This window comes from Podarcis muralis, chromosome 5 (assembly GCF_964188315.1).
Source record: "Podarcis muralis chromosome 5, rPodMur119.hap1.1, whole genome shotgun sequence".
Classification (NCBI taxonomy): domain Eukaryota; kingdom Metazoa; phylum Chordata; class Lepidosauria; order Squamata; family Lacertidae; genus Podarcis; species Podarcis muralis.
The window spans coordinates 4131606-4145569 of NC_135659.1; the positions used below are offsets into that span (position 1 = coordinate 4131606).

The 13964-nt window shown below is 47.7% G+C and overlaps 1 protein-coding gene across 2 annotated transcripts; it reads right to left on the minus strand.

The window, feature by feature from the left end:
* Positions 1–1540: 1540 nt before the first annotated feature.
* Positions 1541–7115, minus strand: CCDC190 (coiled-coil domain containing 190). 2 transcript variants are annotated; one of them, XM_077928185.1, is made up of 5 exons: positions 7011–7115; positions 6288–6566; positions 5203–5428; positions 4252–4369; positions 1541–3107 (listed from the first exon to the last, which is right to left on the minus strand). In XM_077928185.1, the coding sequence occupies exons 3-5, from the start codon at positions 5375–5377 to the stop codon at positions 2522–2524; spliced, it is 879 nt and encodes a 292-aa protein (XP_077784311.1). In that variant the 5' UTR covers positions 5378–5428; positions 6288–6566; positions 7011–7115; the 3' UTR covers positions 1541–2521. The 2 variants fall into 2 exon arrangements, with proteins under 2 accessions (XP_077784311.1, XP_077784312.1); XM_077928186.1 differs by lacking the exon at positions 6288–6566 and having other exon boundaries at positions 7011–7071.
* Between the last annotated feature and the right edge of the window lie 6849 nt (positions 7116–13964).

The window sequence follows — 13964 nt, forward strand, 5'->3', positions numbered from 1 at the left end:
TTTTGACCCAAACATGCATTTGGGGACCCCTTTCCATGTGTTTGCTCCTCTTGTGACCCACCTTGGATGCCAATCTGGAAAATCCAGTTCACCGTTGCGAGGACTCAGCGCTAAAGAGTGGGCTTTCCCTGGGGAAAGTGGCAGGACAAGCGGAAGTCTGGATGAGCCCTAAGACTGGTCAACATCCCCTCCCACCGTAGCTTCTTTCCAAGAACTTGAAATACTTTGTATTTTAAGCAGAGTGAAAGATGGATGCATGGGAGTAGGAAAACAGAAACACTGTCCTATGCAGACAGTACTACTCTGCCATTCAGACATCAGCGGGAAGCTGTTTGAAATGCTTTAGATGAACGTTGGGCATTTCCCTTCTACCAGTACTATCAGTAGCATCACCTGGCATGAAGGGGTTCACTCAACAGTTTGATTTCCCATGGGTGAAGTATTCCCCCCACCCCCGTTGCAGCTGCGCAACTGCCCTTGTGATCCCAGGACATGATCTGAGTGCACCTGATGCAGCCACCTTGCAGAAACACAACAGGACGAGACTGTGCTCTGGACACCCCACGAGATTCATCCGCTATAACAGCAGAGTCAAGGTCTTGGTGGATGTAAGCGATGTTATCCTCAAAATGTTTTGCAGACAAGTCACAGAGAGCTACTGTTAGTTCCGCCACCTCCTCTGGGCCAGCCTGTAAAAGGCCCTGTACAACCTGGAAAGGCTCTGCCGGACGACATAATGAGGATGCCATGGAGGCAGCAAAATAGGCCCTTTTTGCTGTCTTCCCTGCCACTAGGGAGGCTCCATAATGAGCCCTTGTCAGTGTTCGGTTGCATTCATTTGGATCTTTCCTCCACTTGCATTCAATATAGAGGAATGATTTTTGAGGTTATTTGAGGTAAAATTGATATCTTTGATTAGAGAAAAATCATTGCTGAAATTCATTAATAACAACAGAGAACCCCTTTTGAATTTTTAGTGTGAAAAGAAAATGAACAAATTTGAGACATTTGGGTCTGATGATTGTGAAAATATTGCTTAACAGGAAGTAGAATAGTTGGATGTCATCCTAGAGTGAATGTTTGGAGTAATTTCTTTTATGTAAAGGCAGCAATCATTTTGTGTGTTTCCACTTGAAACACAACTGCTGTTTTGTGGGTCCTTTTGGACCTGGAAGAGGGCAGAACCCACATGCAAAATGGTTGCTGCCTGTAACTGACAAATGGAAAATCAGAAGTCCTTTTTATTTTTATTTCTCTCCCCCTTTAATTTCCCATTCCCCCCCCCCTTTTTTTCCTTTGGGTGTCCTCTGCTCTGGGTCGTCATTGGGCTACAAGGATGACGCACACATGAAGGTGATGGACGGTTGGTGAAGGACTCTGAGTGAAGGACGCAGGGAGGGGAAGATCTCCCAGGGTGGGAGAAGAAAGGAAAGCTGTAGGGTTAAGAGCTACCTTTGAGGGACACTCTGCATTTTCTTTTCTGTTTCTCTGTTTTCTTTCTCTCTTTTGTTTAGAATAATAATAATAATAATAATAATAATAATAATAATAATAATATTTTTATTATTTATACCCTGCCCATCTGCCTAGGTTCCCCCAGTCACTCTGGGTGGCTTACAGCATATATAAAACATAATAAAATATTAAACATTAAAAACTTCCTGATACAGGACTCTTTCATCTTACTGTATTATGAAAAAGCTTCAGTAAAATCTGAAAGTAAAACCTTGAGCTGCCTGGTCCAGTAGCATATAGGCACCCAGTGCAGTTCCTTCCACAATAGTGACATGTTGACGATGGGTCACCCTGCAAAGCAATCACCTGCTGCACTTTGCACTAGCTGCAGCTTCTGAACTGGCCTTAAGGGCAGCCCAACCTGGAGTGCCATGGCAGTAGTCTAGTCCTGGAAGTTACCAAGGCCTGCACCTCTGTGGCCAAGTTGTCCCAGTCCTGGAAAGAACGAGACACTGCAGGCATGTGGGCCTCCAGCACTCCCAGACTACAAAACTGCCCTCCATCTGTAGCTCTCAGGGGGTTCGCAGCATAAAAATGCAAGAAAAAAAAACAAAATACACAATAAAAAGAGCAAAACAAAACAACCCCTTCCCCACCCCCAGAAACATATTTAAGAGGATATATATGTTGTAAGCCAAAGGCCTGGTTGAAAAGGAATGTTTTCGCCTTGTGCCTAAAGGTGTATAAAGAAGGTGCTGGGCGCCTCCCGAGCACACAAACCTGCAAAACAGATCAGAATGCAGTTCCAAGAAACTTTCCACCTTCACCCAACCAAACTGACCAAGGACTTGCGCAGCTGATTCATATGTTGCAGAAAAACAGAGTTATGTGCCACCAGCATGCTGAGAACACCCTACCCAAGTCCCAAAGCCCAGGGTTTCATATGGAAGAGTCCTGGGAACAACTGGCTTGGTGGGCTATTTCAGGGCGTGCAAGCCTGCTTTGAGCTGATGGTGACCTTGAGTGCCATGATTTTGGAGGGTCATGGCATCCTTTCCCCGTGCACTCAGGGCTGTGGTTTCATCATAGCCTGCCCTTGTGGTGAATGCTGCATGGTCTTTTTGTGTCCAAATATCTCCTGGAGACTCAGTTCCTTTTCCCAGGCAGGAGCGTTCTTGTGGCGAATGTAGCGGGCTTTCCTAGCTTCCGCATAAGACTTTAGGAAATCTGGCCTGGCATAGATGGTCCTGAGGCGTCCATCTGCCGCATAGGCCTCTGGATCCATGATCAGCCTCTCAGGCCCAAGGGAAGGCCTTCGCTGCCCTGGGAGAGTCACAAGCTTAGTGCCCTTGGCTCCAGCAGCAGCTCTGCTCTCCTTCTCTGCAGGCCCTTCCCCTCGGCCCTCGGTTCCATCTGCTTCCTCTCCCTCCCCAGCCTCTGGGGAGATGCACAGCTGCTTGGCGATGGAGTCCTTTAGGGTGGCGATGTCCCTGTCAGCAGTGGTGTCTTGGTCTTTGACATTCAAGGGGGGCAAGTGCCCTTTTCTGGCCTCTTCATTTCTTGCGACATCACCATCAGGCTTCTGTAGATACAAGGAAGGCTGGCTTGTCCCTGGAAAGCCTCCTGCCTTGGCCAGTGTTTTCCTCTTGGATCTGGAAGAAAAGAGGGAGAGTCACACAGCCCTTGCCTACGCAGGATGGTTTCAGTTCCTCACTGCACGGAGTATAAAGAAACGGCAACCACCTCAGTGGCCTAGAAGTCCATGTGCTTCTGAGGGCAAAGTGCAGCCTCTAATTGGCAGGGTCTAACCCTAAATTAGAGCGTTTCCTCATATCTTTTTTGAAGTGGAAAGAGTGGATGTGTTTGCCAACATGTTATCAGGCAAGTACCCTCACGAGAGTGCCAAGATTTGGCTGCTGCTTCTTGTTCAGTGTTATGAAGTAGGGAGTATGTGGAGTAGGGAGTAGGCTGCTGCTACTTTGCATGAGGCAAAGTTTACGCAGTGACTCTCCCTCCATCCTCCATTTAAACTTCCAGTTGAGGTTTTGAAGGCTTTGTTCTGTCTCCACCGTCAGAGACAGTTCAGGTGGTAGTCAGTTAACGGACTGTGCTCACACAAGGATTATTGCTGGCACAACGGGACTTTCCCCCCTCTGCACATATCCTGCACTGTTACCAAATCTGTTCCAGAGATTTAGAACAGATTCAGGGGGTGGAGATCCACATGGGAGGAGAGGAGGAGATCCAGAGCCAGCCCAATACATTTTCCTGCCTGAGGCAAACCAGAAAATGGCAACCCGTGGGAATCCTGGGAATTGTAGTTTGTTCAGTGTGCATGGATAGCAAATATCAGGCTCAGGGACCAGATGCAGCCCTCCAGGTCGCTCTGTTGGGACTCAAGCCACCCCCTTCTCCAGTCCTACTTTGCACCCTTCATAAGCGTTTTTGACTGATGCACCCCTCCAAAAACAAGCCGCCTCTTTCCATTCCGCTGGCTGACCTCTCTCTCGCCTTTGCACCATGGCTTAATGGCTGGAGGCTGAAGCTGCTCTCTAGCAAAGCTGGGAGGGAGCTTGTCTGTCAGGAGGCAGTCATGTGATAGAGGTATGGAAAGGAAGGGCTAGTATGGTGCCGTGAAATGGGGAGAAATTCTGTGGTAAAACAAGGCTGCTGAAATAGAAGAGGAAAATGGGCAGCAGATGCAATGCTCATGAAATGAGAATAAAACTTGGATTTCCATTCCTTAGACACATTTTAGGAGCCCAGATGTGAAGTTCTCCTGACAGACACCCTTACCGCTGTGCTGGATCTTGGAATCTGCTGTAATCCTGTCCTGCCTGTGGCGACAGGAGTGGAAGAGCCAGTTTTATGCTTCTGCGTCCAGGGCCCACTGAAAGCTTCTGCTTGGAGCGACCTTGGGAGAAAAGGAGCAGGGCGGTTATCAGGATCCCACCTGCATTAAAAGTCCCCAAACAGGGACTTTGGAGTCAATCTAGATCAAGCATTGTCAACATGGTACCATCCAGATTCTGTGGGCTGCTGGATAGGGTTATAGGGGTTGTAACTCAAAACATGTGGGGTGCCCCACATTGGCTGCTGCTGCTCTACACAGGAGATGTGTGAATGATTTGTGATTGTTTTAACTGAGGAACAGCTGGAAGGAGGCTGTCAATTTCAACAAAGGGACAGAATGGGACGGCTTAATCCTGTCTTGCTGTTTGTCCACTCAAAATGGCTTCCCCAAATTGCTTTTCACCCTGAAAGGAAGATTCTTTCATCAACTGGGCTACATCTGAGTCAAAGAAGGGTGGGGAAAGGCTGTTTACCAAGGAGGATGGGGGTCATTTTTTGGCACTGAACTGCAACCAGTGTGCCCTATGACTAGGGTCTGATTAGGTCATTAAGACCATATTGACCGATGTTCTAATCTTAAACTAGCCCTAGTCATGGGGAACAACTTGCATAGAATGGGCAGTCTTAGATGGGCAGAGATGCCATCTCCAGTCTACATCCAAAAGATGCACCCAGACAATTCAGTGGAAGAATATGCAACCCCACTGGCACACATGGAAGCCTGCTTCTTCCCTTCCTGGATCAGGATATCAGCGGCCTTCCAAGGGTAATCTTGGTGACAGGGGTCAAATTCTGCACCAAATTAATTCCAACTGCAGAATCCCTGCTTTCAAAATGTGGCTTTACAGTATTTGCCATTGCATTGGGTGAAAGAAGGAGGAAACAGCTCCTCACTCTTCTGCATTCTCATGAGCTCCTGCTGGAGTCTCCGCTGTTCCTTCATCATTGAATTCAAATAGGAGAGACGGGCGTCTTCTAAATGCTGCAGTCCTCGGATGAGCCTGGCCTCTGCCCTCCTGCCATCCTGCCTCTCGGCCTCCCAGCGCCTGGAGGTCTCCCCACCTGCCATGTCTGTCTTTAGTCCCAGAGAGAGAAAGGCTACTGGGCACCCCTGGAGAATCTGAAAAAGATTGAGCAAGGTCAGCCCCACATCCTCTTTCCCTCAAGATAGCTGCATATCTCCCAGCTGTCCAATTAACAGCCCAGCATTTGCATAGACTTTCTGAATGTTGTGATTAAACATGTCATGCAAATTTATCCTCCACTACTGAGACATTATTTATGTACAAGCATATCCCACTTATGTGCATTCTACTTGAACATGACTGCATATATTTGTGGTGCCGGGAAATAATTAAATAAATTGAATCATACCAGGAATTTGTGGGAGAGAGCTGTTGCAGTGATCAGGTGGGATTGCTATGAGGAATTATAACAAATATAGAGTAAGCCATCTGTGTCAGCAATGAAAGCATTGCGTTGACTGGGTTTAAACTATTTTGATATGATTCTGGATCAATCCACACCTCTGCATCCCTGTTCCATTTCTCTTTCTTGACCAGTCACGTACACTGCCAGTTGCTTCACCAGGCGGGCATCCTGGGTCATCAAAGACAGTGGCCAGTTTCTTTGATGTAGCTTTTCTGGTATGTTAATCTTAGGGTGTTAATCTTAGGGCCAGGGAACAGATCTCACTGTTTGATAATGACCGCTGTCTTCCTGGCCATCATTCTTATCATCTATATTGCTTGTTTATCACCTCCGGGGTTGCCAGACGGCACTCCTTTTGTAGTTCTGTTTTGTTTACCCCAGAAATAGGCGTGCTTAATTAGTTTTGGTAGTTTAATTTTCCCCACGTGGGGTTTGTTGAAATGCTCAGAAGAAATCTGATTGGTTCTTACGAACACCCTGTAAAAAGTTCTTTTGTGAATAAAACGACCTGGGCCGAGGGCTAGAGGGAGAGAGATTATTATACGCACCCTTCCCAGAGTCTTGCTGGTTCAAGCCTCTGTGTGTATTCTTATTAATCAGAGTTCAATCCTTCCTTTACTTTGAGAATGCCTCAAGCTGGAGAGTCTCCGTCAGTGAGGGCAGAGGAAGTCCCAAAGAGACCAGAGGCACAGTGGGGCTTTGTTAGGCTCCTCAGCCTCCCCGCCTAGGAGCTGATGAGCAGGGTAGCGCAGCAGCAGCCGCCACTTTTCTGCAGCCAGCCCCAAAACTTCAACTCTAGTTAAAGAGAGCGTTGTGGAGAGAGAGCGCTGGAGAGCAGAAGAAAACAGGCATTTAAAGGCTTGTTAGAGGGTGCTCCCCACTTTACACAATTTCACTTATGTGTGCAGGGGCCCAGAATGTAACCCTGACATAAGTGGGAAGATGCCTCTATTTTTGGGGTGCCCAAATCTTGTTTAAAAATTTGGATCCCATCAGAAGTTGCCTCATTACAGCAGAACAAGCAACATTAATCTGAACAGGTCTAGGCTCACATTCGGCGTGGTCTCAGGGATCTCCTGTGATTCTGTCCACACTCAGGGCTCATCCAGACTTCCTTTTGGGCTGTATTTCTATGGAAAGGTGAGGTCTGGGCTTTAAAGCTCTGTGTCCAAGTGTGTGTTTATTTGGAGCGGGAGCTCTCCCTGGGAAAATCTGCGTTGTACTGCTGAATCTGGGCAGACGGCAACCGGGTTTTCCTCAGTGGGACTTACTTCTGAAAAAACATGCAGAGAATCAGGCTGTGAACTGGGCCGCGTGAGGTCAGGCGCTCCCAAAGATCTGAAAGAGAAAAGGAACAATCCTGGAATTGCCAAACCCTTAACAGGGGGTCTGCGTTTGTTGTGTTACGCAGATGGTGTTGCTATGAGAAGGGCTGTTACCTAAGCCATAGTTAACACATTAACTGAACTCTGTTCTGGAAGGCTAAAAAGTAAATCTTGCTGTTGACATACCCCTTTTAATGCGTGAGTAAACAGTGCTGAACTTGTTACACCTATAACTTCCTTAAGTTGTTTACTCCTGTGCCTCCAGCTCTGCTGTAAAGGAGCAGAGTCCTGAAGCTTTTCATGGGTTGTGAATGCTAGAAAGAGATGCTAGACTATGCCTTGACTCTTGGCCACGTTGTTCCTTCAGCTGCCCTGGGGCATTGCTGTACAGAATTTCAAAAATGCCACTATTCCATCCCAGAAGATGTGCAATGTCTGTTGTGCGAGTCACATAGGAATGGGGGAGGGTTGAGATGAAGAACTCTGGGATTGGTTAAGAAAGAGGTGAGTGGCCTGGCTGCAGTGGAGCAGGTGGATCAGGCCAGCTGACGTGTGCCAGTGTAAAACTAATCCACCCAAAGTCCTCTTTGCATCCAAAGAAAGATGGCGCAACATTAGGTTTCTTGGGTTTCTCTCAGGTGGCCACGTGGAAGGAGAACAGTGGTTCTTCCTGTTCCTTTAACGCTCGGATCAAAGAGGAAAATTTCTAATCCCTGCAATGGCAAGTTGCAAATGCCAAAATGGCCCACACAGCTATGAAGCCCTGTCCTCCTTGGCACCTGGCCTTGGCACACACCCTGCAAGGGCCCCTGCCAACACACAAGAGAAGAAATGCTGGAGAACAGCAGCAGCACTTACAGTTGAAGGATTCGTCCTGTGATTCTCTTTTGCTCAGGATCACAGGGACCCTGAGGCTAGTTGTGGAATTCCAGGCACAATCCACAGAGCAAAGAAAGGCTGATCATGTTAAAAGCCAGCAATCACTTTCTGTTTCTGTCTTTTGCTTGCCCTTCCCCAAGGAACACATGGCGGTGGGGAATCCAGAAAGCTCCTGAAATCCTGAACACTAGACCCAAATCTTCCCACAACTGAGGCTGCTTGCAGGGCAAGTGAGAGCTCCCAGTGCTGCGTGAAAACTCCGCTGCGGCTGCTGCCGGCTCTACTAGATGGATTTGGCTTGTTGCCTAGTAGGCGGAGGCAAAGAACAGGGCAGCTACTTGACTCAGGGGAGCAGCCCCCATGAAACTGCTCTGCAAATAAGAAACAGACATGTGATGTGGAATCATCACTCAGGAAGGGTCTTTGCAGTTGATACAAAGCAGCACACATTTATTTTCTTAGAAGAAAACATAATACATAAAGTAAAGCACTAAAGTAGTGATATGTCAGCCTGCGCTGTTCTGACAATAGCTTCTCCCCATGCAATGGAGGGGAGATTTTCCTTGTTGTGGGGCCTTGGGGGAGAGGGAACTGTGTTGCAGGGAGATAACTGATTACCCTTTCAGAGATATTCCTCCCTTGGAAATGCTCTCGCCTAGCTCTCTTCCTTTACAAAGCAGCATGCACAGGTGAACTCCCTTCTGGGCTCTCTTCCCATTACAGGTGTGTGTTTTGATGCTCCAGACAAGAACAAAAAACTAAAAAGAAAAAAGGTTTGCAAGACTGAGCAAAATCTGCAAGAATGAGAGGAGCCCTGCCATTGCCTGCTATTTTTCAGCTTTGTAAAAGACTAAATATAGCATGCTTTGGTAAGTGTGCCACCAGTCCCCAGCACTAATTATTATCTCATTTTATTTTGAAGCTGTGGAAAAGCCAGAAATCTTGATACCTGGAGGCTTTTGCAAGCGGCTCTATGGCTTTTTCTCCTACAAAAATTCCTACCCCACAATCTATTGCATGCAAATGTAATAGTACAGTGACTACTGGCAACTAAATTGACACAGCAATCTGCGCAAACGCAGGCAAACATGCAAGTATACATACATACAAAGAAAACATCATGCACACAAGGTGATCTTACTCAAAGGATTAACCCCACTCCCCTGCCAAAATCACATGACTTGAAAACTTTCCCCACCATCAGAGACTCTAAGAGGGGGGTTCCAAGGAACCCTTAGGGACTTGATTTATTCTGTAGAATTCATTTGGATCCTAGTTAACAAGCAAATCTTCAGTCTAAGCCCACAAGCAAGCCAAAGGTAATTAAGAACGTCAGCCCAAAGATAGCTATTGTGTTAGGAAAGCCTAGCAACTAGAAACCAAGAGACTTGTTGGCTCCCAGACCTGTTCTCCCTGGTTCCCTCCAGAGATTAAGGCGAATCTCAGAGTGCTGCAAGGACACGCTTCCAGAGCCAGCTCTGAAGTGAACGGCTTCATGCAGCACAATAAAGTGTGCGTGTGTAACAAATGAAAACAGGAATTGATGTCTGAGGTGGGGGGGGGCATCATTTGGGCTGGCACTGGAAGGTCTCTGACATTACGGGAGGAAATGGTAGCAGGTTCCAATTGGCAAATTACTGCTAACATACAGAGACATTTACTGGGGCATTATCTTCCTTAGCAATAGCGGATGAAGCACTGGGAGTGCTGGGCGTACATCCCTCCATGATGCCGTTGGGCCAGACCAGGGTCTGAACCCAAATCCAGTCTTAGAGACCTAATGTATTTCAGGTGATTTTGTGAGCGCATAGAGGGAGGAGGGGCAGGCAGGCAGGCAAGGGCTGCTGTGGCGCCGTCTACTATGTTCCATGCATGAAGATGCAGAGCTACAGAAAGACAAGCCTCACAAGTTTCTGATATCAGTAGGCTTTCCCCATCTCACTGAGCAAACATGAGAGACCTGTCCATAGAAATTAATGGGGAAATCAAAGACTTTACTGCATGTGCGACTGGGAAATGTGTCCCCCCCACCACTGCTGGCAAAAAGCAAAACAAAAACAGCAGCAGAGACAAGGTCCCTACACTTTCTAAATGTGGTCTTGCTGTTGGGAGAGGGATATTTTCACGAGTTCTTTCTTGCACATTTAAAACTGCAACCCATCTGCATGCAACTGAACAAAGCACAAGGCTCCTGCCTGCATGGGCGCAGCCTTAAATCAATAAAAATCAATATAAATCTTAGGTTCTGCCCCCCCCCCAACAAAAGTCTGCCCTCCGTAACAAAAACCCTGGCTATGCCCATGTCTGTATGTGATGAAAAGCAATGCTTTTATGTGAAATATGAGCTGACTTAGAAAGAGCAGGACTTCCTCTGCTTACTGCTTCCATTTATTTGTGGGGCGTCCAGACACGCAGCTACACCGAAATCTTTGGCTAGGCCGCTGCTTTCTATGGATAGCTCTCAGTTCCACCCCAGGAGGCATTTAAAAATGGTTTCCCAGAGTGAACCAGGAAATGGTGGATCTAGATCAGGGCTAGCCTTGTGGTGCTCTCCTGCTGTTGCTGGACTACAGCTCCCAGCATCCTTGATCATTGGCCAAGCTGGCTGGGGCTGATGGGAGTTGTGGTTCGGTAGCACCTGGAGGGCAGTCCGCTATCCCTGACCGTGAGATCGCTCTTTCTCTGATTTCTGACTGCCTCTGTGTCTGGAGGGGACGATGAGCACCCACCACCCACAGAAGCTTCGTCAACCAGGTCCCAGTGCCAAACCTTGAGGTCTCACAGGCTCCGGAGTGCTGAGACAGGCTGGGTGGGCTGGGCTGTTTCTTCCCACAGGGGATGCCCTTCTGGTTGAGGTAACTACTATTCCCCTTCTGATAAACATAACATATTGGGCATGGGAGGCCAATTAGCTACCATGCTAAGTTCAAGGGTTTGGATTTGGTGTATAAAGCCCCATGTGCAGCTTGGGACCAGGCGACCCGAATGATTGTCTCACCCCTCCTTAGCATCTTCTCAGGTAGTCCCATTCTGGACAATACAGTGGTACTTCGGGTTATGAACTCTTTTGCCCAGCTGGAGGTCCGTTCTTAACCTGAAACCGTTCTTAACCTGAGGTACCACTTTAACTAATGGGACCTCCCGCTGCCACGCGATTTCTGTTCTCATCCTGAAGCAAAGTTCTTAACCGAGGTACTACTTCCGGGTTAGCGGAGTTTTTAACCCAAAGTGTTTGTAACCCGAGGTTACCACTGTATAGGAATGAGGCCCCTAGCATCATGGCTGGTGCCCTTTGGAATCCCCTCTCCTTGAATATTAGTCAGGTGCCCTCTCTGTTGCCTTCGTGGCGCCCAGTGAAGCCCAAGCCTTTTAAGTGGAGAACTTTCCCAGTTTGCCTCTGTACTGGAACTGGTTTTAAAATGTTTTTAAACTGTTTCTAATGGTCTTACTAGGGACGCAGGTGGCGCTGTGGGTTAAACCACAGAGCCTAGGACTTGCTGATCAGAAGGTCAGCGGTTTGAATCCCCGCAACGGGGTGAACTCCCGTTGCTTGGTCCCTGCTCCTGCCCACCTAGCAGTTTGAAAGCACGTCAAAGTGCAAGTAGATAAATAGGTACCACTCTGGCGGGAAGGTAAACAGCGTTTCCATGCGCTGCTCTGGTTCGCCAGAAGCGGCTTATTCATGCTGGCCACATGACCCGGAAGCTGAACGCCGGCTCCCTCAGCCACTAAAGCAAGATGAGCGCAGCAACCCCAGAGTTGGTCACGACTGGACCTAATGGTCAGGGGTCCCTTTACCTTTAATGGTCTTACTGTTTTATCTCGTGTTGTTTGCCACCCTGGACTCATTTGGGTGGAAAAGCAGTATATACATTTAGTAAATAACAATACTGCTGGGGCCTCCATGCTGGGGTCTTTTGCCTGGCATATTTTCAAATAACTCTTCACATCTACGAGGGCTAGAAACCTTCCTTTAAACAGAAAGAAATCGACAACTCTTAGGAATTATGGTTTGGAGACGCCTTGCTGGAAAAATATTAAAGCGACAAAGTAATAAAAAGTGTCTGCTTCTGTGGAGCACAATTCTTTCTGGGCGCAGAGCAGCATCACTGTATAGGCAACAACCCATTCCAATTTAAACTGGAAGTGGCAACCAATGGCTCCGAACGTGTTCTGTCCCTATGGTGCAAATATAGTTTATAAATAAAACAGTGCCATGTATCTACCACAAGGTGTCACTGTGTTCTCACCTAATCTTTAATGCACAAAGGATGTCAGTTTGCAGAAGGGCCGCCTGGAGGCGCCTCGAACCCACGACTGCCCTGTCCTTTTCAGGTCAGCTTTGTATTGTTCTTATTAAAGGTAATGCTTCATCTCTCTTCTTTTGCCAGCAAAGCATTTCTCCTTCCCGGTGCTGGACTACCCAACTGGCAGGCCAGGCACATGACTGGGGCATCAGCAAAACAGGAGACCAAAAAAACCCAGAGAGATTTTTAATAAGGTAAACTAAAACAGGAGATCTATGCCATGCTGTTAAAGGCACAGGAAGAAGATAAAGGAGGAAGAGGAGACTTAGACACACGACTTGGCAGGACTGTTCCAAGTGTGGGGACAGGAGATGTTGCGGCTCCAAGATGCCATCACAAGGAGGAGTAAGAAGGGGAAAGGACAACACGGAAAAGCTCATTTTGTGAAGCTCACGGAACACCAGCCTTTCCCAGCCTGGTCTCCTCCAGGTCTTCTGAGCTACAACTGCCATATTTCCTGCCCACTCAACTGGTCAGGGCAGGCTAAGGGGGCTGATGGGTGAGGTAGTCCCCCAAAATCTGGAAGGCACAGGTTTGGGGAGGTTGGGCTGGAATTAGACCTTTCAGGCTGATCAGTATACAGTGGTACCTCGGGTTAAGTACTTAATTCGTTCTGAAGCAAAGTTCTTAACCTGAAACTGTTCTTAACCTGAAGCACCACTTTGGCTAATGGGGCCTCCTGCTGCTGCCGCACCACCGGAGCTCAATTTCTGTTCTCATCCTGAAGCAAAGTTCTTAACCTGAAGCACTATTTCTGGGTTAGCGGAGTCTGTAACCTGAAGCGTATGTAACCTGAAGCATATGTACCCTGAGGTACCACTGTATTTGAAAAGTGACTGTGAAGGGGAACAATGCCTGTTATTAAGCAAGATAGCTAAAGTAACGGGGTCATGTCCTCCATTGTGACACGTCCCCCTGCTTGAGTGACTTGGCTGAGCACTTTGGTAAGAGCAACCATTTGAGGATAGGAAGTGAGGGAAAGCAAAGCAAGATGTGGGAGAGATTTCAGAGACTCTCTTCATCTCAAGTGTAAGTAGGATTTCTCCTCCTTTCTGAAACGTAGGGGAGGTTTAGCTGCCAGGTGCTCCAAATCCAGCACAGAGATCTCTAGAACCCATTTCCTCACTGTTTCCTCTTCTTCCCTAGGTTCCGAAGTCTGAGGAGGATCCGCAGGCTGCTGGTCTCCTGCTGCCGGTTGCCCAAGATACATCCCCTGGTCTGCCAGGAGGAGGAAGGAGATGAGTGGAAGGAGGAGGTAAACATCATGAAGGACGGAAAGGAGGAGAAGGTTAAGATCAGATCAATATTTGTGAGACCATGCGACCAGGGGGTGGAGTCCACCGATACCAACGTGGATGGTGAGTGTTAATCTTTCTTCCTCAGGAACAGGGAGGCCAGAGAAAATCTGGCAGTGGGGCGGAGGGAGCAGAAAGATGGGTTATCAGCATAATAATCATTTAAAATATTAAGAATCCTTTCTCTTCTTTTCTCTTCCAGGCAACGGCAGCAGTGAGACCAGCAGCTCAAGCGGAGCTCTTACCCCCCCTCCCACGCCCAGTTCCCCCCTCCCCACAATTCCAAATATATAAATAAAGAAATATATAATTAATTTTGTTTGGATTCTGTTAAGTTGTGGGTGAACATATCAGGCGACACAGCGATTCTTCAAACAGCTCTTGTTTATTCAGAGGCCAGAACAGAGCAGAACTGAAGG

Bases quoted from the DNA above. Each gene is read 5' to 3' on its own strand.
- CCDC190 (XM_077928185.1), bottom strand. From the start codon at position 5,377: ATGGCAGGTGGGGAGACCTCCAGGCGCTGGGAGGCCGAGAGGCAGGAT. The intron at 4,370-5,202 runs GTGAGGAGCTGT...TTTTCTCCCAAG, and splicing joins GCTCATGAGAATGCAGAAGA to GTCGCTCCAAGCAGAAGCTT. The intron at 3,108-4,251 runs GTAAGGGTGTCT...CTTTTCTTCCAG, and splicing joins TTCCAAGATCCAGCACAGCG to ATCCAAGAGGAAAACACTGG.